We start from the raw sequence: 25069 nt of genomic DNA, 5'->3' as shown, positions 1-25069 counted from the left end.
TGTCAATTGTGTGATCGAGTTGAAAGGGCAATGAGGTGGGCGGCGGTAGTTTGGAAGATGGTATGGTAGGAGTTGGTGAATGGCGCGTAACAAGAGGTGTGAGTGCTTGTGCTTAAGGATGTTGCCGAGATGGAGATTTGAAAAGCTTGAGACCGCCGCTGGTTGAAGAGGTTGGTGCGGAGGCCGACCTCTTGAGCGGTAGAAGTGCTCTATGGTTTGCCGCAAGAGGAGGAGGAGAAGACAATGGAGTATCAGGTGTCTGGCTCCGTGTGTTGGAAGAGAAATGGAGAGTACGGCGAGCGGGAAGAGTATTGGGAGCTAGAGGTTTGCTTCCAATCGAAGCTTGAAAGAAGTCTTCCACATTTATGCAGTGTTGGGTTGAGAGAGGACATGTGCAGGGAGGCTGTGGTTGGAAAGCTTTTGAGGCTGTGAGCAAGGGAGAAACAGAGAGGAAGGAACGGAGTCTTGCTGCAAAGGTGAAGATTGAGCATTACACATCCATGGTCGTAGTGTGTCCGGTTTCGGAAGGGGAGTTTGCGGAGTGCAGGGTCCGTTGCTAGGTTGGGTGGGACACATAGACCTGCAAACATCGCACCAAACCGCGCACCTATCAAAGCGACAGACGCCAGAGACTTGACCGTCCATTACCGTATACAAAGTGTCTCTCCGGCAGTCGGTTTTGTTCAACAACCAAGTGACCATGTTGTTCCATTCCATTATATCGACATCTTTATCCGCGTTCGGTCGTCGAAGTAATGACGAGCAAAACCATCTCTCGTATTCTTCCGAATATATGACGAAACAGAAGGCGTGCCGCCCATCCCGCCCTGCACGCCCGCTTTCTTGGACAAAGTCAACGAGACTTCTCGCTGCACCAACATGTATTGTAGCTCTTACGTCTGGAACGTCAATTCCCGTACCGAAAGAGGAGGTACACACCATGATTCGAAAGACATTCGACGTTTGGGCGCCATTGCTCGGAGTGGTAGTGCAATCTGTGGCTGGTTCTTCTGCTGTCCAGTCCATGTGGGTCTGATCACGAGCTGCGTCGGGGAGGCCTGCGTGGTATGCGATAGCTTCTAGAGAAATATTACGGTCTGCCAGTGCTTTCAGCTGTGTCTTAGATGTGCGACAAAGAGCTGAATAAATCGACATAGTTTCGGAACGGGAAGGCATGAATACGATGATACGATACACTCGGGGAAGTGGTTTGCTTCGTGATGCGTTTGAACAGGAGGTTATATGCTCGTTAATAAACTGAACTGTGTGTGAGATGGCTGTGGTACTTGCATTGGCGAAGTGGCCATTTCCGTCACGCGGGAGATTGTCTTCCATTGAACTATCGTTGAAGTTGTGTATCACAAACTCCAAATTGCGCCGTTGCGGTGGCATCGTAAACAAGAAAGCTGTCTTGATGCCATGCATCTCAAGAAGGATTCTCCTTTCGCAGGGGGGACTGTGGCACTTAGAAGTATGCGATGGATTGCTTCCAGGATCACGGAAAGCGACCAGCGGATTTTCTTGAGCGATGGGCGGAAGCTTGCCCACATTACCGTGAGATGGGCCTCGTCTATAACTACGCGAGCAAGTCTATCGGCGTCGCGAAGGCGAACGATTAGCTCCGAAAATCGTTCGCTGTCTAGCTTCTCCGGTGTGAAGATATAGAGGTCCGAAAAGTTGTTACACCCATGTTCATTTGGTACCGTACTTGCAGTGAGGGGAACATTGGCTGCGCGCTTGACAAATTCGGTGACCAAGGCCTTCAAAGGGACAATTATGATAGTCGACTTGGTCTTCCTTTCCATGAAACACGGAAGAAGGATTCACATGGACTTTCCGGAGGCCGTAGGCATTATCACCAAACAGCTATTTAGGGAAGTACACACTGTTGCAGTGACTGCAAACTGCGTTTGGGACATGAACTCTGCAATTTTCGATCCAGTCGCCTCTTTTAGAGCGCAGAGAAGAGGTTTCACATGGTGACCAAAAATATGCAGTGGTGGGTTATGGGGGGTAGCTCCGAAGACCGGCAGGGCGGCAATGGGGAGTGAAGGAGGACCACAGTTCGTAATAGACTGGGACGGGGTGGAGGGATGGATGGTGACTAGATGGGTCTCTTCTTTTGTTCCTCCGTTTTTCTTTCGCCATGTGGAAGCTGGGCGTGGCTGCAAAAGGGTGGGCGGTGGAAGTTTGTGGCTTGAGCCTGTGGGAGCCTGACTGGATAGAAAGTCCAGGGGTGAGGCGAACAGCTTGAGATTGCGGTGCCACTCCATCGAAAACTGGCGGTGTCTGGCGAGCGTCGTCGCTGAACAATTGGGCATCATAGTGGTGGTACGAGCATAGTGCCGATCTGCGACTGCCACTGTATGTGACGCTTGTTCATGTCCGGCAGAAGCTTGCTCAGCGAGTATCTCGTTCATAACACTCTGCTGCGTGTTTTGGCACACGAGAGGAGCCATACCACTTGCAAATTGGCGATAGTCCCGAAAAGAAATATAAATACAGTGGGACTGGAGAGTAGAGGCAATGACATTTCTAGTTCTCGTGGGTGTAAAATGCTTGACCTGGTCAACAAAGAGAGAGTCCCAGTGCAACTTCATCTCAGCATCACCTTGGAGAGCTCTGATCATCTCACACTCTAGAGGGCGAATGACTGCCAAGTAAGATAGCAATTGGAAAGACGACTGCCGGTCCGGAAAGCGGTATAAGGGGCGAGTGTAGCCTAGTGCGGCACGTGATTTGGAGTAACCAGGATGAAGTATGACATCGGAATGTTGTCCAATGAATAAATTTCGCATGCAACCGTCCCCGTTGTGGATGCGGAACGTTCGTATCTCAGTGGCTCTCCCAGGAGAGCCGGATGAAAAATGTATCATGCACAATAACAGTGTAGTGCAATGTGCCTGGCAGGCCGCGAACACAGTCCGACGGTCAAACAAAAAGACGAAAAACAACAGCAACATCAACAACTGCCGATGGCACGCGCTACGGAGCGTTCGAGACTCCCTTTCCCCTTGTGTGGGCTTGCGGCCCACGGTAGCTCAACTCCGACGGGGGGGGGGGGGGTAAGGAAAGATGCCCGGCCCGGGAGGAAAATGGTGGCAGAGACTTGTGAAGACTTGAGCGCTCGGCGAGTGCGGGTTGGGCTTGTCTACGAGAATGTAACCGCGGTTCGCTGGGTTGTAAGACCAATGCTCGACGAGCGTCTTCAGCACCTTGGGTATAATTCAAGGTCTTCGACGGGGGCTTGCTCAGCACTACCCGACGGGATCGTAATTGTGTAGCAGCGCTACTACCGACGTGTTGCCCGATGGCTAGAAACACCCTCACCAGCGCGATCGCAATCGCGGTAGGTGGTACCAACTCTGTCTTATACAGTAAGACCTTCGACGGAGGCGTCGTCGCAACAGCCTTCCGACGGAACTTGAAACAGTAGCAGCGCTACACAACGTGTTGCCCGATGGCTAAAACACCTACACCGGATCGGTCGCAACCGACTCCAATGGAACCAACACAATTAAGGGAAAGATAGAAATAGAAGTAGAGGAATGAATAGGGAAATAAAGGGAAAAGAGAAGGGAACCCCCGAGCGCAAAGGATGCCGTAGGCTTAGGTAAAAGGGAGCGTCTTGGTAGAGACGGACTTCGACCAAGGCGACATTCAACTCTGGCAACTCGGGTTACCTTTACTGACTTGGTGGTCAGAGGACTAAGGTATATATCGCCCCGCCGGAGCCACTACAGTAGCTCGCGGCGCTAGATCCTAAATCTAATCTAATGTCAGCAAAATTAATGCTAACTAATCAACTAAATAAAATAAAATAATTAGAAATTAAAACTGTGCAATTATTCACACGTGTGTCCCCCAACCCGGACTACTTTTCATATCCAAATATTTTCCTTTCTTTTCACCCCTTTTCAAGTGCGTATTGCACTACAAACAGCTCTTGTATCAGCTGACAATTTGTCAGGAAACGAATGACCTTCGTGCGCCACATACGAAGTTCAGCGACTTGAACGAAGCGATCTTTTGAGGTGGCCACGGGTGGCCCGGACGAGAACCCGTCCGATTGTTCATTTTCAGTGGGCTGTTTTGGTGCAGTAGTTGAGGCGAGAACACAAGGGGACCGAGCAATGAAATCTTCACCTGGATTTCGAAGGGCATGGAGAAAGTGTACAAGATTCGACTGAACCCAAGAAGCATGGTGTGTGAGCGAGGAGAGAAAAGAAAAGCCGGTTGTACGGTTTGAGAGGTCGTCATGCAGGGAGTTTACAGTTGAAACAAAAGGATCTGGAAGAGCAGACCCGATGAGCAGGTCTTCCGTCCATATTTTGTCAAACTTGGAATGCGCATTCCAATTGCGGATTGCGCAATCCACTAATAATCGTGCCGAGAAGGTGCATTGACAAGTGGTGAGACTTGATAATTCCGCATGGATCGGGCTTATGTATGGAGCAGACTTCGAAAGAAGGGGGACCCTCCTCCCGCTTGATGATGAACATGGCGATGTCCAAAGTCTTTCGAATAAAAGTTGCTGCAGTGTTGGCCTTTTGTTCAACCTTTGCAATGATTGCCGAGGCTGGATCTTCTTTTACCGGAGTGTTGTCTGCAGTTCCATAGAGATCATCGGCAGATTCTTGGTGGATGCAAAGATGATGTAACTCATGGGATGCGGTCATGGAGACAGCATACTGAAGCGCGGCCAAAAGATGGCTTACATCGTTGGCGTCTGCGAACCTGAACGAACGGCCCGAATCGTTTGTGGAGCGGTATGTGTAAAGAGGTTGGTCAACGACCACGGACGCAGCAACGACGAAGTTACGGACAGCAAAGCATGTGAAAAGGTCAACGTGTCTGATTCGGACGAGAAGCATGCTCGATAAGGCATGATGAAGGCAGGCATGCAGAGTTGAAGACAAAGAATGGATTGGATGCCTCTGTCGACTGAGATCTAGGAATAGTGCTTCAACAGCGTTACTGCTGATGTGGCGGGAGAAGCATTTTCCAACGGTACGATGCGCAAACAGGAGAAGGCCGGCCACGTTTGCTGCGTACTTGCGCTCCGGTTTCGGCTGAATTCTTCGGAAAGGCGCAGTGCCATGGAGATTGATGGCCTGACGAAAGCCGTGTGTGAGATCCCTGACGACGTCTTTCAAGCTTTCGAAATAAAGGTGTGGTATAACGGCAAACTAGATTTAGGTCTAGATTGGATCCCGCACTGTAGAGCCCGAGCTCTACAGTACGGGCCCACACGTGTGCGCGACACGCACGTGTACTGTCAGCCCGATGCCTGACAGCGCTACAGTGCAGGCTGACCCGCACTACAGTAGCCCACTACAGTACATCGGTACTGTAGTGTTATGATAGAATACTTTGTACATTAAATACGCGAGCGACCGACGGCGGAGGAAAAGGACAAGCACGAGCTTGTCCACGACTCTCCGTCTAGGTCAGCTCTCCCGCTTACTCTACTAGAACGACCGGCCAACTCTAGTCCGTTCTAGGGAAGGGACCGCGCGGGCAAGGACGCGCCAGCACGCGAGCGAGCCTGGATCCGCCTCCGCCCGTCGGTACTGGATCGTCTACCAGTACCGCAACGGGGCATCGAGGCGTAGATCCGCTCGCGCGTGCGCGCGTCCGACCCTACCGCGCTCTACCACACTGCTACCAGGGCCCGCCCCCGGTCCCGTGTGTGAGTGGTGCTTCATCCCGTTCTCGACGATTCGAGGTCTATAGGACTGTACGCATACACCCCTCTCCGCGGGGGTGTTTATGATACAGTGAGCCTTGCAACATGCGGACCATACCAGGATACTCCTTTGACAGCTCTACACACCTTATTTTATTCCTTGAAACTGTGACCCGCCGCATCTCCCGGGGAATCTGGGCCAGCTTTACAGACTTCAGAGATACGAGCTTGCGGTACCTTGAATTCGAAGATTCCACATAACCACTTCCCTGAAAAAGAAATCGTGGCTCACAGGAACTCTTATTGTAGCATTCGATTGTGATGTGTGCCTGCTTATGATAGAGACACTTGTACCATGCAGGAAGTTTTTGCTGAACTGCATCGAAATATTTGTCTTCAAACATAGATCTTCTTCTCAGAAATGTTTGGGAGGTTGACGAGCGTCTCATGAGGAATAACTCGTCATTCATTTTCTCATTCCATTCCTTTTTTGCATTTTTGCCACATACGCCCAGACATTTTTCAGTTGATTCTGATTCAAATGCCACTCATCAAGCGTTATATAGGTTGAGGGGAACACAATTGCGCAGGCCTGCATACAGGCAGCCTGTTGATCGAGCGCTATCATAGCTGGATCTATGCAACAAAATTCCTTAAAACACATCAACAGCCACATAAATGTATCTTCGATCTCATCAGCAAGAAAACCAATGAACACTGTACATTCTTTGCCGTCCTTTGTTCTGGCACGTATTGTGACAAGCTGCATTGAATAAGAATTCGCATTCGATTTACAGTCTATGCAGATCCCCGGCAGAATACCAAACTTCTCATAGTCGCTTTTCCATTCGGAAAAGCCCCAGCAAATAGACTGTAAAGCATCATCTTGTGTAGTTCTCAGATATGCACGGCTTCCTAAATCTTTGTTTCTGATTTCCATTAAGGTTTGAACAAGGTCGTTACATTCCAATTCTTTTGGCGATCTCTTCGTCTGAAGCCACTTTATTCTCCGTTGTAAACCTCTCCGATCCATCAAAAAACCATATTTGTCTTCCAAAAAACGTGCAACATCCTCAAACTTAATAAGACTTCGATTGTGCATATCATCCACATCCTTGATTACCGCCGTTGGCAGTATCCTGCGTATATCAGACATATCTGGAGCGTGTTGATGCTCTGTACCTGGCGGGTGAAAGACATATTTGTACCTAATGCTTGTCTTTTTCGGACAGTCGAATAGTTGCAATGTGAAGAGAGAATCCACAGCCCTTGGAACATTCAAATCTTACATTTTCAACACTCGAGGAGATTCTTCTTGATCTAGGCAAATATATTTGGAGTGGCGAATAAACATTAGAAATCCAAAGCATTCACAAACGTACCGAATATCCGTGATCACACGTTTCCCGGGTTCGTCAAGCTCGAGTGATTGCACAAACCCTGCTAAAGAGTTAACTAAGTCTGCAGTGGGACGATCGATGGGAATCACAGAAAGAGACGCCAAATGAGTTGGATGGAAGCCTTCATCAGGGCTGACAATGTTGTCGCCAATGTCGTCACTAGGAGGTGATTCAGGATGGATGGGTGGGACACCGAGAATAGTGCACGCAGGGACGGCTACTCAGCGAATTGGGGAGTTTTCTGGCATCAGAAATGATGCAGGGAGCGGTCCGAGCAGAACGGATAGAGTAATGGCAAATGTTATCATTATTTCTCGGTTCATCCATCGGTTGACTGTTTTGGCCCAAAGATGGAGACGGAGGGGGTTTCCGAATGACTGGGGGGTGCAAGTACTGTGGATGTCAGTTAGTTCATCTTTGTTTCGAAAGACAAGTCTGGACGATTCGCGCAATGAAGTATGGTAAGATTCGAGCCTGGACATTCTGTTATCTCGTTTCGCGGTGCTGATCTGCACCGGATGAGAATGAATCCCAAATCCAGTAACCTCCCATTGAAAAGGAGTTGTCCTGAATAGCTTCGCGGTGTAGTTGGCTTTGCATCCTTTTTCGTGGGAAAGGCAGCGGAAACGAATTCGTAACAAGAATTCGTTATTTTTTGAAAAGGCGATGATCACAGACACCTATGTAAACACCGGAGCTCACGGGACCGGCCAAGTAGTCTGGCACATCAACCATCTGACAGGCGTCAATTTTGCCATCGTCGGCGGCAAGCAGCTCTGCAGCAAAGATATCACATTTTTTGGAACTGAAGCGTGAGTCACGTGTTTACGTTCATCTTTTGAGTCACATGCAGTACTGTCAACCTCCTTGACTTCAATATCAGTGCCAGCAGCGACTTTCACGGTAGATCTAAGTTCAGAAATGTGGCGTGGAGGAAAATATGCACTCGAATCTGGCGATGATGGCTTCAGAGTGGCAAACACAGCCGGCAAAAAATCCACTTCACCTGTTTCGTCGATTTTCTGCGGCCCAGAGCATTGCACTTTTTGACAATTGTCGATATTAGCATTGGGTAGAGCAGTTTCATTCCTACCTTGCAGGACCATCATTTCCGCTTTTTAGACATAGAAGTCGGATGTGCTGATGATGCGGATTCGGCATCATCATCAACATTTACGACAACCCCCACAGTACAATGCGTTGGACAGTGCTTCCACTGGGACGATATGTACTCCCATTGCAAAGCATTCAGTGAGGCTGTTTTGTAATCAGCAATTCGCGCTGCCTCCAGAGCGACAATACTGTATCTTACCCCATCTATTGCAGACTGACAACAAGCTTGTCGGAAGCGTTCGGTTAGAGATGTCGCTGACCTTCTGCAGTAATCATCATCCGGAAGGATTCCGCGGTCCTACGCAAATCTAGAAACAGCAACAACAACATAGTAACCGCAGCTGTATGAGTCTTTTTGCTTCTGAAAGCCGAGCCCTGACTTGTGCAGCATAAAATTTAAAGTGCTTTGTCTGCAGTTCATAGCTGGAAATGCCTCTCTGAGCGCGCAGCGCAATAGATTGAGGCAATTTCCAGGGAATGTTCCAGCATTGAAGGGCAAACGCCCCAGCGAGTCGCCAAATGCCAGTGTTCCACAAACGGGGTGAGAGCTGGATATGGCATGCAATTTCAAAAAGTCTGCCATAAGAAGACCCCAATGACCATCACAGCAGATTGGGATCAAAATGATTACATTTAGTCCCGTCACACAACTAAAGCACTCCACAAGTGCATGTGCATGCATGCAGAAAGTATTTCAATGACTGAGTCACGCGCTTCATTCTGGAGGCAACCAATAATGGTACCTACAGACTCACGGCATAACACGACGCTTGTTGGAAGCCTCAGTTGAATAAGTCCATACATAAGCAACATTGTGTTGCATTTCTCGCCTTCCAAAATGTAATGGAACCAGTAATCTGCCCGATTGAGCTCATAGTCCTTTACAGAAAGTGCCCAAAACCGTCGAATTAAGCCCCGCTTCCGCTCATTGGAACTGGCGAGGAATGCTTCAAGTCGAGTGCGGATTGCGTTGAGGCCTGGCCTAGTTTGTGAGATTTCCGAGGAGATGTAATTCTTTGGCCGTTTGGAATTTAGGGAGGACATGGTTCAACGGGTTGAGATGATGGCGGGGAGAGCAAGGTTTCCTCGCTTTTGAGGGCCAGTCCGGTCCTAACAGGCGCTTTTCTTTTCTTTTGTTTTCCTTCAACCAGTTGCGGTCACGCTATTGGCCGGATCATTTCATTAAATTAATCGCACGCCACAACGAATGCTACACAGAACCACTGTAATGCTTGGTAATTCTGCGAACTGGTCGAAATCCATTGGCTAAAGGAAGTACCAATCCACACCCAGTCCATATGCACACTACTAAAATTCCATGGACTCGATGCGGTGCAGTGGCACTTGCAGTACAATGAAAGGGTGGAATTAAATCCAAATACGAGCACATGCAGATCAAAACATTAGTTCTCTCAACATTACAAACCAGACACAGTACCTTCTCCCGCCATTTTATGTGCACAACTCGGCCCTCCCCCGCCTCGACGCCCACGTGAAATTTGCGACAGTCGTTTGCTAGCATTTTACACTCTGTTTAGGAAACGGAGCACCACCGGACGGCAGAAGGGTATCCAGAGTTCAGCACCCAGAGTTCAGCTTTTTGAAATCAAATGCCTCCTTGGCATCGATCATGAAATGGAGAGAAGCCGGGGAGGCTGCTCTCTAGTTCATGATCGATGATGAAGTGGCTTCGCCGAAATCCCTTTCCTGTGAACCACCCCGCCCTCGCTCCCTCCCCCCCGCCACCAACCCCCCTTCCCCCCCAAATATGACCACGTCCCCTCCTCCCCGCCACCCCCCTTCCCCTCAATATCCCCACGTCCCCTCCCCGCCACCCCCCCTTCCCCCCCAAAATCCCCACGTCCCCTCCTCCCCGCCACCCCTACCTCGCGCCCGACCACCACGCCCCATCACCATCTTCCTCACCTCCTCAGTACCGTGACAAACACACATCCTCCGACATGCTATTGTCCCCGCCACCGCGTCATCCTCCTAACATCGACACCGACACAGTCTCTCCCCGCACCCTCCATCCCTTCCATATCTTTCGTTTCATATCTCAATCCAGCCCAGTTTTGGTCATGCACATCGAGGGACCTCATTATAGCAACACGTCGTCCAGCTTTTGCTTTTGTCGAGCTACAGGGAGTCAGACTGGGCCATGTGCATGCGCGAGGAGGCGTTGCTGTACCTTCCATGCTGCATGGATCTGCAGACCGTCCAGACTCTGTTCCATTTCCGAGGAGTGGAACTATGGGATGGCATTACAGTAAAAACTACAGCAATGTGCTTCCGATTTTAGTGAAGAACTCAATAAAAACGGGGCGAGGGAAAGGAAAAACGAGAGGAAAGTCCTTTGTTAGGACTGGCCCTGAATTTTCCCGCCTTTACGTCCTGCCAAGATGTGTTTTCATTTCTGAACTTCGAACTTTTTGAATTTCCCGCGCGGTGGGGATTGGTTGAAGCATTGCTGGAATGTGGGACCACGCTCTGTGATTGGCTGAGAGCAGAGTGTGGGACCAAGAGCTTTGATTGGCTGAAAAAGGTGGGACCGATGAATGGGGGCCAACCATCCCCCTACATGATTTACTACATGTAGAATGTGACCGCCCCATGTACTTGAAACGAAATCAGCTCTCCCTTGTAGCGATACAAGCTACACCGTGCTTCCCACGATGTCCGTTCTCCTCTCCTCCCTAGCCATCCTGTCCGTAGCTGCTGCCACCCCTACCTGCTCTAACAACCCGTCCTTCCATCGCTTCTCCTTTGGTGGCATCCAAGGAGTCGTTGTCTCGGATGGCCCTGCTTTATTCGATGTGAACCCTTTCTCCGTTCCTAACGCCGCTCTGAAACGAAATTATGATGCTTCTTTTCGCTCCAGTTCCCCACTCGTCATCCAACAGAACGTCGCTATTGTCGATATGCCAGCCGGACGCGTTCTAGTCGATGCGGGTTCCTTCAACATTCCGGAGTTCCCGCAGTTTGCCAACGCGGGAAGGCTTCTAGCAAACATGAGAGCCGCCGGCATCGCCCCAGAGAGCATCCAAGCAGTTGTTTTTACTCACGCTCACGCCGACCATGTCGCAGGTGTAATCACAGCGGATGGAAAGCGCGCCTTTCCGAACGCTCACGTGTACATCGATAAGGTGGATCACGAGTTTTGGACCCAATCAAATGTACCAAACCCCAAGCCGGCCATCATTCCAAACGCCACACTTGGTACGTAGCCTTCGACTCCTTCCCATTCGTATATCGATCAAGCATCGATCACGCATGACTTTGACTAACCTTTCGCGTCGAGTTGGTCCTCATTATCCTGCAACAGAGGCCGTGCGGGACATTTACTTGAGATCCATCAAGCCATACCGTGGTCGCCTAACACTGGTAGATGAAGACCGATCGCCTATTCGTGGTGTCAAGCTGATTTCCAGTCCCGGGCACAGCCCTGGCCATAGTTCTGTGCGATTCCAAGGAAAGGGCGAAGCTCTTCTCGTTTCTGGTGATTCTTGGATTACCAAGGTAAGTCATTCGCACCTTTTTTCTTTCTCTTCCTGTTCCTCCTTGCCCATCAAGACTCTAACATGTGATGTGGTTTCAACTCTTCACCTTTGTGCATATCTTCAAATCGGCGAAACGATGGACAGCCGGACCAGTTGGAAAATCCTGAATGGGAGTTTTTCATCGAGCTAGATGCTGCCCAGGCGTACAACTCGCGAATCCGTGTACTGTCAGCGGCGGCCAGGCGTCGAGAGCTCATGCTTTCGTACCACGAGGCTTTCCCGGGTCTCGGATATGTATCCGTTAACGGCGCGGCGTTCTCTTGGACACCGGCTCAAGCTCAAACAGAGCTGATGGGCACTGGCGTGGCGACGCAGTGTTGAGTCAGGGAGGAGCGGGATATCTTGCACGAGATGAGGGTCCAAGACGTACCATTTGCTCGAGAAGGGCGTGGTGGAGTGCTTCGAGTGGGGAAGTACTTTTGCGTACTGTGGGTGTAATCATATGCTACGAGCATGCAGAATCATCCATCATAATATCCTACATGAACGCTATCACTGACATGGAGATATGGAAGAAAGCATGAGCAAACTTCGTCACCTGACGGCCGGCATGTGAACGTGTAAAGATTTTTTTTTTTCTGTTCCGCGGGGACGGGAATATTTCCTTACCGAGGAGAGAGTTCAGCATGCCCATATAGCCTGGCCATGCAGTGCGGCCCGACTCATCACTCGCTGCTCCAATACCTTTGTCCATTCCACAATCTCAGTCGATGTAGGCAGTCCTCAAATCTGTACCGTATCATGACGCTCCAACAGCTGCTTTCGAAGCAGCAAGCTGTAAAAACAGTACGCATTGAAGGGCATAGAGGAGAGACTCTGCCTCTCGCCGCCGCGGCGTTTGCGACTTGTGCGGGCATGTAATGACGAACCGAGGCGGAACAGCAGCAAAGTTCTCAGAGGATTGCAAAGCAAGACAATTCGGCAACTCCATGCTTCGGCAGCAGCCAAGAAATGCAACAGTGTCCCACTCTGCAATTTTGATGTATCTCTATGGAACGGAATCGGACCGAACTGGCGGATGCAGTTCCCGGCATGTGAGTGATATTTGGGGTTTAAGAGCCCGCAGCCATCGAATTCTGTGCGAAAGGATTTATTTTCATTAAAAACAAACAGCTGACGAGCACCGTAGAAATTGATCACCATTTTTACGTTTCTGACGCAGCGGAGGGCATTAGTACGATGGAACCACTGTTATGCATAGTTGAGAACCGGTTTGGTGTAAGAGACTCTGTTGGCATATTTTCGAGGACGGATGGGCTTTCGTGGGCTCCATGTCCTTCAGTACCGTATAGCTTTTGCTTTCCATCTTTCACGTCGATCCATAGAACGAACCAAATTTGAGAGGCTAGTGAGCTTGATAGCGGAAATTAAGGCATCAGCTTGTTGCTTGTTTCACGGAGAGCACGGACACCCGTGTGGCAGATGCCTGCTTTTCAAAGATGGGTGGTGATCCACGGAATACGCTACCCAATTCTGCTTAACCGGTTTCAGATATTGTGTGCGACTTAGGCCATAAATGAAACACCTTTCCATGAAGAAGTTGCCATTTTATCCAGGAGTAGATCACTTTGAAATCCAGTCGTATCAGAAGAAACGTGGGTATTGTTTCATTGCGACGTTGTCAAATTACCCAGAAATGCCGAGTTTTCCATACAACACGCAAAGTTTCAGTAACGGTAGTGGGCAGAGCCCAGTCAGACGTTGAATTAGTGGGAACTGGTGGGCATTCAACGATAAACACAAACTGAATTCACACTTCTTGGTAAACACTTGCTCACTTGGTTCCTGAGTTCGTACTGGGGGGATTCAGAGTTCCAGATTTTTGTACGTCGTTCATGTGAACTGACATGACATACTGCCGACGTCTCGCTATTGCCTCTGCGAGGAAAAACAGAGCTATAGATGCATCAGTGGAACGGAGGCGCCTTCGAAGAGCACGGTCATAAATGTGGTACTCTTGACTCTCTCATGTAGAGTACTGACGTGACGCCGTGATTATATCTATGTCTCTTGTTTTTTCATGATAAAAGAACTGCTTTCGTCTCTCTCATCAAAATTCACTCTCCTCCGAGTTCCCGGCATTTGCACAAATTCTGTGTGTAATTTGCGCGGTAGTAAAGAGAGCACGTCGAGGAGTCGTTGAAAGACTACACGGGGTGGGTCACTAGCAGAAGGTGTTGAATTCCACATCTTTATCCCCTATTGATATTTCATTGCTTGCTGGGAACTCAACCTCTCCCGAGCCTATGTATACACGGCTACTCGACGGCTCTCTAAACAATCGCACATGCTCAAACCATCCTTACAAACTTTCTGAACATGGCTCGTGACTTAGCGATTGGAGTTGCAATTTTACAGTTCTTTATCGTACTGACATTGTTCAAGGCTGCAAAGGCTTCCGAGGAGGAAAGTCTCTCATTTCGATACCTTGAAGACGCTCTTCAATACACTAGCGAAGCGGAGGGGAACAAAACAGAACTGGAGGCCTATCGAAACGCCGTGGCTTTGGAAAAGGACACATCTCATCCAGAATTGGCCAATTGCCTTCAAAAAGTTGACGAAGAGTTGGACAAAGCTGTGGAATCGGTACAATCCGCAACCGAACACCGTGACAATGCTCAGGCTGAGCATATTAAATGTCAAGCGGCAGTTGTTGCTGCTGATCTCGATAAGGCCAAGAAGGCAAGAGAAGAGGTGAAAAATGGAGCTGAAAAATGTAAAAAAGGAGCACAGGACGCCGCTAAGGCCCTGGCAGCGGCGCACTCAAAGTACTTCGAAGTCAATAAAGCTGCAGGATATGCCAACAAGGCTGCTCAAGAGTATCGTAAGATGAAATCTGAATATGACTTGGCTATCACTGAAGGCGAAGAGCTGGCAACCATGTATGAAATCGCTCAGACCGAGGCTTCTGAACATAATGATGGGCCTGAATTTGCATCCAAGGTACGAAAGGAAAAGGACGATGTGGACATCCATATACCCACAGCGCATCAAGGAATGGCGACAGCCGAGCTTGAAAATCAAAAGGCCCAGGAAGGCGGAGAAGCCTGGGATGAATCCAAGGCGGATTCAGGAAGCAAAGGCACTCAAGATGCATGCAAGGACACTGAGGAGGCAATTAAGAAAGTTAGGGAGGCATGTAAGAAGGGCAGGACGATATACTACGAGCGCAAAAGGGAGCAGCAAGCCGAAATGGAAAAGAAGCTCGAAGAGATAATGAAGTTGCGCGAAGAGCTCATGAACTCGATTAATTCTTTGATTGAAGAATCGATCGACGATTCAACAGTTCAAAGCTTTCACGATGTGATGGAGACTTTGCTTGTCAAGATCGACTCAAACTTGAAGGTTAGGATGCCGAAGAAGAGTGGTTGGAATGAAGACGGAACCCAGGAGACTTCGGATGACTCGAGTGAATTATCTCTCGCTGAGTTTATACAAAACATATTCAGGCCAATTCCCGAGGAGTGGAACGGATCGATTTACAACCCAACCACAAATTCCTGCGTGACGACACTTCAAGCTTTCCGAAATGTGTACTACAAGCAGATAGAGATGCTGCAACGGGGTCTGCCGACACCCTTACTCCGGTTCCAGTTTTCAAAGCCTTTTGCACAGGTCTCCAGTGTGGATGACCAGACATGCATTCCTCATGAGGTTGTGGAAAAGCATTTCACAGCGGATTGGTTCCTGAAGGACACCTTGATGTACGGAGGACTGCTGGAAGTAAATCCTCTTCAACAAACAAACGGGATCGATTTTCCTTTCTTAAGTTTTCTATCGGTGCAGACGAGTGAGCTCCCCAACCCCAGCGACGGCGATATGAGAAAGATTGATAAGCTGTGGGACGAAACAGTTCAAGCGAAACAGGCTCTTGGAGGAGATCTATCCACACCGGCACATGTTCATTTTTCGAGGGCTATTGATTTACTGCACGATCCGAACAAGACAGATGCATGTACTGACTACGAGAAATTTGGTCGCCTAAATGGCCGAGATACGCTAGACGCTCGTCAAGCCGTGATTCTTCTCTTGTCCTCTGCACTTCGTACCATTGCGATGGGAGGGTCGAAGTCGAGCGTTGCTCAAATGCTTGCCAATCTTTCTGCATTCATTTTCAATGGAGTTCGATGCAAGAGAAAGGAAGGAAGACATATCCGAATCCCCGCTGAGCTCATGAAAGCATATTCTACCAACATAGCAAGAATAATTGGAGAGATTACAAATCTCCAGCCTGATCCCATGATTTCTTCCGACGCTGTAGAGGCAGTCTATGCCACTGAGATTGATGCGATGACGTCATTCGATACATGGGGCAACTATTACTTCCACGGCATTTACCCGGACGGACACTACGATCATTCATCCTTCATCGAAGCACTCTACATGAACGGAAATCACATTTCGGTGGTTTCATTATCGAGAAGCCTCATTCAAGAGTCAAGGTCATCCGAATCTGTCGTCCTCTCTAACCCGGCGGACAAGTCCGGAACGTGCGGACAACAATTCAAGTATGAGCCGAATGTAATCGTTGACTCCAACTTAATGCAGTCTTGCTGCGCTTGTACTTGTGATCTGATCAACCTTATGGATGATTGCTACGATCTGTACTTGATTTGCTGCGACCGGTGCAATGAATATTCTTGCTTAGCTACCACGTTGGACGAGATGGCAGATCTTCCTGAATTCACCGTTATCGTTCCTGAGTATGGGGAACGTCATCCTTTCGCTGTGCCCATAATGCTTTGAGGCGTGTGGCATCATTGCGGGCAGAAGTAACATGCTTTTCAGAAAGAGGCCGACGACCTTGGACGTGATCTAGAGAAACAGAATCCTCATGCTGCAATTATGGACATAAACCAGTGGCTGCGGTGGACAAGCCCCTCAAAACCAAAGACAAAAGAAGATAAGCAGTTTTTTTTCATCCAACGGTGCAAAGCTCAAATAACTAACATAGATTTGTAGGCGCACTTAAGCTCGTTGGATAATGAACCATTAAAATCAAAACGAGAAACGACACAACGCCTTCTCCACATTGGTCTTAACGATTGCTCACAACGAGAAGAAAAGAGGATAGCAGCTTCCCACTTTGCGCTCAGCTTTCTGCGGAAGTACACGCGCATGAATGAGTGGAGAAAAGCATGTACAGTACGTACCATGCAAACGCCTTCTCCAGGCCCGAATCGTTCAGAGTCCTGAGTAAAAGACGTAAGGACTGGTCAGGCCCACAACTTGTTCTTGCTTTGATATGGGACTATCTGTTTGTTTTAGGGAGTTAATTTTTTATGGGAAATATCACGATTCGTTGGCGAACTCGTGCCGTTTGGCTTTATCAGTAGGCTAATTTCGGAAAAGTAGAAAAGTAGCAGTGTAGCGTTTTTGTATCCGCTACCGATGGCACTGTAGACAGGATCATGTCGGCCCTTCAGCAGAACTGTTCTTCCTTGGAATACTCGCACAACGGAAAGTTGCTCTACATTGGAAGCAGGGGAAATGAAAGAGCCAATACACCAACAAACCATTTCCAGTGGGCTCTTGAAAATGGTCAGTCTACAGTAAAAATACGAGCCTTCTACGTGAAAGAAACGACTGCAACGGTGGTCCCAGGGAAAGCCAATCGCGGATCTGCGCCTTAGCAAAGTACTTGAAAGCAACGGCCACTTCGAAACCGGAAGAAACAACCCCGGAGAGCGACACTGTGATGTGAATTGTTTGCGCATGTTGAGAACCAGATAACAGGAGGATGCTAGGTGCTAAAGGGCGGCGGCGGACGGCTTAAAACCGTCACAAAACTGATGAAAGTAAGCACTGTAGAAAGGTCGCTTCTCAAACACGCCCACAATTTTGGGTTGCAGGTCCGACCTAACCCCTGAGGGGTAGAACGGCGAGCATCGCGGGGCAAAACTCCGTGTACAGCGAACACAAAACCTGCGTGCAAGAGCAGATGACCGGCACGCACACTTGTTTCAAAGCTTTGATCAAAACGGACAGCACGGCGGTCAGCTAGCGGTCAAGCCGTCGACGCGAGCTCTCCATCTAAACATTCGGATCCACCAGGAGGCGGAAGGATCTTTTGCAAAGCTTTGCGATTCGGTCATGGAGTTATCGACACGGTCACCGCCCATTCTAAGAATTTCGATCAACTCATCCATGGAGGAAAGTAGGGGCCTTCTGGTGGTCTCAATCGGTAGTAGAATTACGCCGAAGACGGCGAGAGCTGAAGTGGCAAAGTAGATCCACATCGCCGCCGCATGATGGTTGTTGACGAGATACTGCGATACAAACGGCGTGGTGATCAAACCGATACGAGCCATGGACGAAGCCAAGCCCATGGCCGTAGTGCGCACAATGGCGGGATAAACCTCATTTGTGTAGATGTAGATGGTCTGGAAGACGCCCGAACTGAGGCCGCGCGCTATGAAAAACACGAGAGCTTCTGCACCCCTTCCGAGACAAGCGAGGAGCAGCACAAAGCCAATACTCACGCCACCAAGCATGTATCCCAACACCGGGCGACGGCCGATTGTATCGATGGTGGCGAAAGCGATAAGCAGGCCTGGCATCTCACCGACGCTTGCTCCGAGCGTGGCCCTAAAATCAGCCTGGGACAGCTGGTTGGTGCACGGCGAGTCGACGGCTTCCGGCACGTCAGCACGGGCTACACGGGCGATGGACGGGATGCCGCACATGCCCGTGCCGGCGGTGGCCGGCTTCCACGAGCAAATCTCGTTCGTGGCGCACCTCTCTTGCGTGGGCAAAGCGGCGCACTCACGCTGGGCGTAGTGGCAGCGCTTGCCCGAGTTCTCGTTGATCATGAGCTCCGGTTGCAACGTGATCAAGCCGTAGTAAATGAAGGCGCTGACAAACCAAATGAACCAAATCTTAGTGACGAGGGACCTCGCGCCCCTGCGCCACAGCTCGCCGGTCTGCCCGAAGCGGCTCGGCGTGCGGCGGAGCTCCTCGTGTACGAGGTCAGGAATTTCGAGGCGGCCGGGCGGGAGTGGGCGGTTGTTGCGGGTGGCGACAAGGTCGACGGCGGCCTGGGCACGGTCGACGTGCCCCTTGGAGATAAGCCAGCGCGGGGACTCTGTGAGCCAGTACGAACACAGCAGGACGAGGAAGAGCGGGATGGAGGAGATGACGATGAGCCAGCGCCAGCCCAGGTTGGGGATGACGTACATGGCGACTGCGCTCTCGAAGATGGCGCCGACGGACCAGAAGAGGGCGATGCCCATGCCCCACGTGCCGCGGTGCTCGACGGGGAGGAACTCCATCATGAGGCTGAACGACACCGGCACGCCGCCGATGCCGAAGCCCGTGAGGCCGCGCGAGACAACTAGCATGGCGTGGTTGACCGAGAAGGCCGACAGGACGCCGAACACGGCCGTGAAGACGGTGGACGCGATGAAGCCCACGCGGCGGCCGTACCGGTCGCCGATGAGCCCCCAGGACGTGGCGCCCAGCAGCATGCCGATGCCGACGGACGTGGTGATCATCGCTGCCTGCGGGTCTGTGATATGCCACTGGCACTGCAGCGGGGCCTTGATGAAGGAGAGGAGGAGCATCTCCATGGACTCCGCCGTCCAGCACAGGCCCGTCATGGCGAGGAGCCCGTACTGGAAGTTGCCGACGCCGATGTGCGAGATGGCTTCCTCGACGGTGTAGGATTGCTGCGAGGAGAAGAGGGGCGGGTCCTCCTCCACGGCAGAGGCGAGACGCTCATAGTTTGGGATGCGGGCGGTGGAGGGGTCGGCCGTGCCCGTCATGGTGCGCGCGGCGCGGGTGGAGGGGCGGGCGGCTCGGGGGAGACGGGGGCGGGAGTATGGAGTTAGCAGTCAGGGAAAAGCGTCAACGGGTGCGCTGAGGTGTTTCTTAACAAGGGAGTATGGAGTTAGCAGTCAGGGAAAAGCGTCAACGGGTGCGCTGAGGTGTTTCTTAACGAACGGGTGACGGAGGAAGGAGAGGGGCGGCATGGTTGCCAATTCAATCGGTTCCCAGAGAACATTACAGCGAACCGAGAGGAGAGTTTCTACGTTGTCATTACACATGTATTATGTGGACACGTGTTAAACGGGTATGACGAATATCCACGTGGCCACGTGGCAAAACGGTTGGTACACGTATTTCATACACGTGTGGCATGTCTCCACTGTGCATCGCGGATCTCTGTGTCTCTTCGGGCGACCATTCCTCATCACGAAAGCTATGTAGCAAGGAGAGGAGCCCTTCCCTCCCTACCCCGCCCCGCTTTCCCTTCATCTCTCGCCAAACCACCATGGCCATCCACGCCACGCCCCCGTCCTCCCCGACCACGCCGCCGACCCCGCCGCCGACCCGGTCCCCCTTCTTCATCCGCACCCTCATCCCCTCCTCGGCCTCCCCGATCACGCTAACATGCCCCTTCCTCCCCCCTTCCTCCCAGCTCATCACGGCCACGGCCACGGCCCTCACCATCTCCACGGTCGACCCGCGCACGGCCTCACTCACCCCTCTCTGCGTCCACCCGCTCCCGGCCGCCCCCCGCGCTCTGGCTTGCCTGCCCTCGCCGACCCCCGCTATCCTGCTCGTCCTCTCCGCCTCCGCGCACCTCTCCTTCTTCCGCTTCAACGCTCACCGCTCGCGCCTGCAGCTGGTCGGCACCACCGCGCTGCACCCAGCTTCCCCGCCCGCGGCGCCGGACGCCCACTTGGTCGCCATCCACCCGACTAAGCGCCTCATCGCCCACGCCTTGCTCTCCTCGCACATCTCCTTCCTGCCCCTCCTCTTCCTCGCCGAGGGCGTCTCCGTAGGCAAGGCCATCCATCACCGCGTGCCCGGCGTCGTCCTCGCCATCGACTTCCTCGAGGACGACGGCCACACGGCCGCCTTCGTCGCCCTCATCCAGCGCCACGACGGCCAGCAGATCGACCTGTTTACTGTCACGTACGAGCCGTCGGCCACCATCTCTGTCACGCGCGCGCCCTCCATGCAGAACTGCGCCTCCTTCCTCCCCTCGCGCCGCTTCGCCCCCGCTCTGCCGCGCCGCGCCGCCTCCATCACGCGCATCCCGCGCCGCCCGTACATGTTCGCCATCCACCTCACGGGGCACGTCGTGGTTGCCGACGCGCGCCCCATTGTCGACTCGGGCCTGCACACCGCGAAGCACACCCACGCCTCCTCCACCATCACCTTCACCAAGGCCCCGCTCCCGCCGTCCCCGGTCTACCTCCCACCGAGCTCGCGCCGCGCCGCCGCCTCCGCGCCGCCGACCGCCGCCGCCGCCGCCGTCGCGGCCATGGCCGACCACACCATGTACGGCTGGCACTACGCTGACGGCTGGCGCCCCGCGCGCAGCGGCCCGCCGGCCACTCCGCGCCCGCGACCCCCGGGCATGCCGCCTTCAACCGACCCCGCCCAGCTCGCCAACAGCTTCCTCGTCGCCCCGCCGCACCTCATCCTGCCCTTCGGCGTCTCCAACGGACTCGCGTGCGCGTGCGTCGACGCCGGTGCGCACTTTCGAGGCATCGTGGACCGCGAGGACGGCGCGGCGGTCTACTTTGCGACGCAAAGCGGCGCGCTCTTCGTGCTGCGCGCCGGCGAAGGGCACCAGCCCGGCGTCACGTCCGCCGTCATCCCGGACATGCCACCGCCGGGGCCAGGCTACGACCCGTCGCGTCATACATACTATGTCGAGTATATTGGCGATGTCGGCCCGGCGTTCGCGCTCGCGGCCCTGGATGACCGACTGCTTTTCGTGGCGAATGACGGCGCGGATGGGTCACTGCGAAGGCTGCATGTGCCCGCCGTTGATGAGGCCGCGAGACTGGCCCGCGGTCAGCACCAGGCCGACGTGTTGGCGCCGGGAGATCTTGCCGCGGCGCAGCCAAGACGGTATGGGCTGGAGGTGCGGCAAGAATTTTTGAACCTTGCCCCGATCTCAGATTTTGTCATCGTCCCGCCAGTGAAGCGGCGCGTGAAGCAGGGGAAGAGAAGGTATCGGAAGTGCGATAGGTCGGCTGGGGCGGGTCATGAATTTGCGGTTGAGGATCGTGACGTCGACATGGAGGACGAGGTTGTTCCTCTTCGCCTCGACCTTACGGCCGACCCGGAGCGTGTAGAGCGAGAGAGAGCCCTTCGGGAACAGGCCGACCAGACGTCAGCATACGCTTACACTTTGTATGGCGGACCTCACGAAAGCGAGATGATTACTTGCTCGGGCTTGGGGAAACATGGGAGTATCCGGATGATTCGTCCCGGTGCACCCGTGACGATCTTTGCGTCAAGTGGCAACACGTTCCCGGCTTGTAATGACATTTGGCCGATTCGATTCACAAAGGATGCGAAGCACGACGCTGGGCTGCTGTTGACGTTTGCTGCATCCACTGGCATTTTATACTCGGTTCCCACGTCCATATCAGAACAGAGGCGGCAGCCAGATGGTCTCCCCGCGATCGCCAAGCTGGTGAGCGGGGCTCACGCGACGAGTGCTCGTTCAGATGTCAGAACGATTGCCGTAGGAGCTCTCGAGGACGGGATTTTGGCACAGGTACATGAAAACGGTGTCCGGGTCATGTACATGAAATCGATCGATGAGGTACCTTTACAGTTGCAGAGTGCAGTTGTGAACGGGGAACTGACCGGCTCAATTTGCAAACGTGCTATGGATTGGGAGCCACCAGACGACGGAGTGATTTCAGTTGGAGCGATTGGGGAAGGGTTTGCGTTGGTTTGCGTGGTGAGAAAAGGGCTGCAAAGACCGCTCCTTTGTTTACTGAAACTGTACCCTGGGGATTTCAGCAAAGGGGTTTTCGTTGTGGCTTCGGAAGTCTTGGAACATGAGCTTAGCTGTATCGAAATTCCCGAGTGGACGAACACGACGGCGCGTCACGAATTTACGTGTAGGCCAAACCTGCCGCCAATAGCGTTCTTGGGCACGTATATACCATCAATAGAGGTGCGTCTGTTAACTTCAAACTTGGAGACTGTGGATCGGAAAGCAACGTACCCTTGGACATTGCAGGGGGAATCTGGTTCGGATGGCGTAGACGGTTTGAGAAGTGAATTTGAGGAGCTGTCAAGTCCGGCAAGGTCTGTCGATGAGGTTAGAGGCAACTCGAGAAGTTCAGGTGGATCTCCACAGCCTGGTCCTTCACGCAGCACGGCGGTTCCAGAGAGTTTCTGTTCCCTTGAAATGGACGGGAGAAAGCTCATTTTCGCGGGTTTGCGAGACGGTTCGGCTATGTGTCTCTCATTCACGCCAAGGGATAGTTCGCACCACATGGCCATTGGGTCTCCCTTTTGGTGGCGGTTAACAGTTGACTCACATCGTAAGCTTGGACATCGACCAGTTGTTGTCAGGAGCTTCATAGCAGCCGTTGGTCCGGTTGTCATTGGCCAAACGGAGAGACCGTGGGCGTGTGCAAGCTTTGGCGTAGGGAGGCTCAAATGGATCCCTCTCGCGTTTCCAGAGTCACAGGCGGTGTGCGGGTACTCTGTCCCCGGCGCAGAGCGATGTTTTGCCATGGTCGGAGACGATGACGCGCTACATATATGTGGGCTAAGGCGACGAAGCGAAGTATCTGTGCGGTCAATTCACGTTGGGGCAACGCCACGTCGTATTGTGGCACTCTCACGTCCCGAGAACTCTGTGCTAGTGGCTGCGACCAGGCCCACGTTAGAGGGAGAGGACCCCTCGGGTCTGCGGACAGAGTACTTGGGTGAGGAGACGCCATTAGATCGGGATATATACTGTGAGCTCCGTATCTACAACACAAGGTTGCGCGTGCAGACCGGATGCCTGACTTTGTTGCCAAACGAGCAAGTACACCTGATGTTCAACTGGCTCAAGTACGTTGTCATCGGTACATCTTTTGAGATTCAAGCGGAGAAGGGGAACAGTGTTGGGAAACTATGCGAAGCTGGTCGCCTCCTGCTATGCACAGTGGATACAAAGAAAAAAGGCGAAGCGGGCTCTTCATCTGCAGCAACAGGGGCCGCAAAACTAGTTGTGTGCAGTGAGATTGTTCTTCCTGGTGCCGTACTAGCTGGGGCGGGTCATACACATGCGAGGACGTTTCTGGTTTCGTGCAACGATGAAGTGATTGTGTTTGGGGTATGCAGGTCGAAGAAGATACTGCTTGAAATTGGGAGGTCGACTTTGCGATCCCTGGTTGTGAGCATATCGATTTGTGAGGATTTGATCTGCGTAGTGGATCGGCATGACTCTGTTGGATTCTTTTGGTTTGACTGCGAATCGGGAAAGCTAGTGCGGGACCGGTGCGACCATCGACGACGGATAGTTTCGGACGCAGTGATGGTAGACTGCAAGCTTGCGGTCGGGGTGGACCGGCGTGGAGGTATATTCTCGGTCGGGTATGACGACGGAGACGGACCGGATGATAGCAGGACTGATTGGATCGACGTAGTCAACCTTATCGACGAGAGGGTTGCCACGTTGGCGGCCGAAGAGAGGATTAATGGAACAGGGCTGGAGGGGGAAGTTTTGAATCAGGCCCAGGCTTCGTCGTCAACAGCTGTTAGACATAGCGACTCTGATGGGAGTAGCAGCGAAAGCAGTGGAGACGTGGGCGTGGACGCAGCGGAGGATGTTGTGGGCGGAGAAGAGAGTGGGATGAACGTGGAAGATGTTGGATCAGATGGTGAGGCCGAGACGAATAGTACGGGTACGGGCACGGGCACGGGCACTGAGACGACGACGGCAGAGGCTGGGACGAACACCGAAGGCGGAGGGGGAGGAGGTGAGGCGGTGGAGATGGTGCAAGCAAACGAGCCTGGCGGTACAACAGGGATCGGGCAGGGCGGACGTGACGCGAAGATCGCGCTACAAGTGCCGCGCAACCTGGTGTGCCACCACAGCTTCAACATGCGGTGCACGTCGGTGCGCGTGCGCGCGGGAGTGTTTTCGCGCCAGGAGACGATGCGCGAACTGGAAGAGCGGCGGGACTCGCGGCGGGGCTGGCGGGCGGACTCGGAGCGCGGCTGCTGTTGGGCGGGGTGCGAGAGGGAGCAGATGGGGTGCGACGCGAGGGCGGCGGTGTTCTGCGGGACGCTGGACGGGGCGGTGGTGGCTGCGGCGCCCATGTCGCAAGCGGCGTACGCGCTGCTGGCGCGAGTCGAGAGCGCGATGGGCGCGCACGCCAGCTTCGCCGACTTCGGGCTGGGCGTCGGCTTCGCCGCGCGGCGCGGGTGGAGGGCCGACGTGTACGACGTGCGCAAGAAGGGCTGCATCGACGGAGACTTGCTCGACAGCTTCGCCGCGCTGCCCCGCGACGCGCGGCTCGAGATCGCCACGCGCGCAGGATGCCCCGGCA

At 52.7% G+C, this 25069-nt stretch overlaps 7 protein-coding genes across 7 annotated transcripts; 2 read left to right on the top strand and 5 right to left on the bottom strand.

Annotated features, from left to right (window-relative positions):
• Window positions 1-10341: 10341 nt before the first annotated feature.
• Window positions 10342-10467, bottom strand: CHC_T00000634001 (hypothetical protein). The gene has a single exon (XM_005710271.1). It carries the CDS (start codon window positions 10465-10467, stop codon window positions 10342-10344), a length of 126 nt encoding a protein of 41 aa, XP_005710328.1.
• Window positions 10468-10877: 410 nt separating this feature from the next.
• On the top strand, window positions 10878-11429 carry CHC_T00000633001 (hypothetical protein). The gene has a single exon (XM_005710270.1). The coding sequence runs from the start codon at window positions 10878-10880 to the stop codon at window positions 11427-11429; it is 552 nt and encodes a 183-aa protein (XP_005710327.1).
• A 46-nt stretch (window positions 11430-11475) lies between these two features.
• Window positions 11476-12083, top strand: CHC_T00000632001 (hypothetical protein). The gene is made up of 2 exons (XM_005710269.1): window positions 11476-11721; window positions 11847-12083. Exons 1-2 carry the CDS (start codon window positions 11476-11478, stop codon window positions 12081-12083), a joined length of 483 nt encoding a protein of 160 aa, XP_005710326.1.
• Window position 12084: 1 nt separating this feature from the next.
• CHC_T00000631001 (hypothetical protein) lies at window positions 12085-12204 on the bottom strand. Its single transcript, XM_005710268.1, has one exon. It carries the CDS (start codon window positions 12202-12204, stop codon window positions 12085-12087), a length of 120 nt encoding a protein of 39 aa, XP_005710325.1.
• A 36-nt stretch (window positions 12205-12240) lies between these two features.
• On the bottom strand, window positions 12241-12390 carry CHC_T00000630001 (hypothetical protein). Its single transcript, XM_005710267.1, has one exon. The coding sequence runs from the start codon at window positions 12388-12390 to the stop codon at window positions 12241-12243; it is 150 nt and encodes a 49-aa protein (XP_005710324.1).
• A 95-nt stretch (window positions 12391-12485) lies between these two features.
• On the bottom strand, window positions 12486-12905 carry CHC_T00000629001 (hypothetical protein). Its single transcript, XM_005710266.1, has one exon. It carries the CDS (start codon window positions 12903-12905, stop codon window positions 12486-12488), a length of 420 nt encoding a protein of 139 aa, XP_005710323.1.
• Window positions 12906-17758: 4853 nt separating this feature from the next.
• On the bottom strand, window positions 17759-19525 carry CHC_T00000628001 (hypothetical protein). Its single transcript, XM_005710265.1, has one exon. The coding sequence runs from the start codon at window positions 19523-19525 to the stop codon at window positions 17759-17761; it is 1767 nt and encodes a 588-aa protein (XP_005710322.1).
• Window positions 19526-25069: the final 5544 nt, after the last annotated feature.

Source organism: Chondrus crispus, genomic scaffold (genome assembly GCF_000350225.1).
Source record: "Chondrus crispus Stackhouse genomic scaffold, scaffold_548, whole genome shotgun sequence".
In the NCBI taxonomy this organism is placed as follows: Eukaryota; Rhodophyta; class Florideophyceae; order Gigartinales; family Gigartinaceae; genus Chondrus; species Chondrus crispus.
Note: the sequence above shows the minus strand (reverse complement) of the source record. Positions and strands in the feature narration are given on the sequence as shown.

What these genes read in the sequence shown, in the direction of transcription:
- CHC_T00000631001 (XM_005710268.1), bottom strand. Translation starts at nt 12,204, where the DNA reads ATGATTACACCCACAGTACGCAAAAGTACTTCCCCACTCGAAGCACTC.
- CHC_T00000634001 (XM_005710271.1), bottom strand. Translation starts at nt 10,467, where the DNA reads ATGCCATCCCATAGTTCCACTCCTCGGAAATGGAACAGAGTCTGGACG.
- CHC_T00000628001 (XM_005710265.1), bottom strand. Translation starts at nt 19,525, where the DNA reads ATGACGGGCACGGCCGACCCCTCCACCGCCCGCATCCCAAACTATGAG.
- CHC_T00000633001 (XM_005710270.1), top strand. Translation starts at nt 10,878, where the DNA reads ATGTCCGTTCTCCTCTCCTCCCTAGCCATCCTGTCCGTAGCTGCTGCC.
- CHC_T00000629001 (XM_005710266.1), bottom strand. Translation starts at nt 12,905, where the DNA reads ATGGTGATCAATTTCTACGGTGCTCGTCAGCTGTTTGTTTTTAATGAA.
- CHC_T00000630001 (XM_005710267.1), bottom strand. Translation starts at nt 12,390, where the DNA reads ATGCTGAACTCTCTCCTCGGTAAGGAAATATTCCCGTCCCCGCGGAAC.
- CHC_T00000632001 (XM_005710269.1), top strand. Translation starts at nt 11,476, where the DNA reads ATGACTTTGACTAACCTTTCGCGTCGAGTTGGTCCTCATTATCCTGCA. An exon ending in GTGATTCTTGGATTACCAAG is followed by an intron (nt 11,722 to 11,846) that starts GTAAGTCATTCG and finishes AACGATGGACAG; the next exon opens with CCGGACCAGTTGGAAAATCC.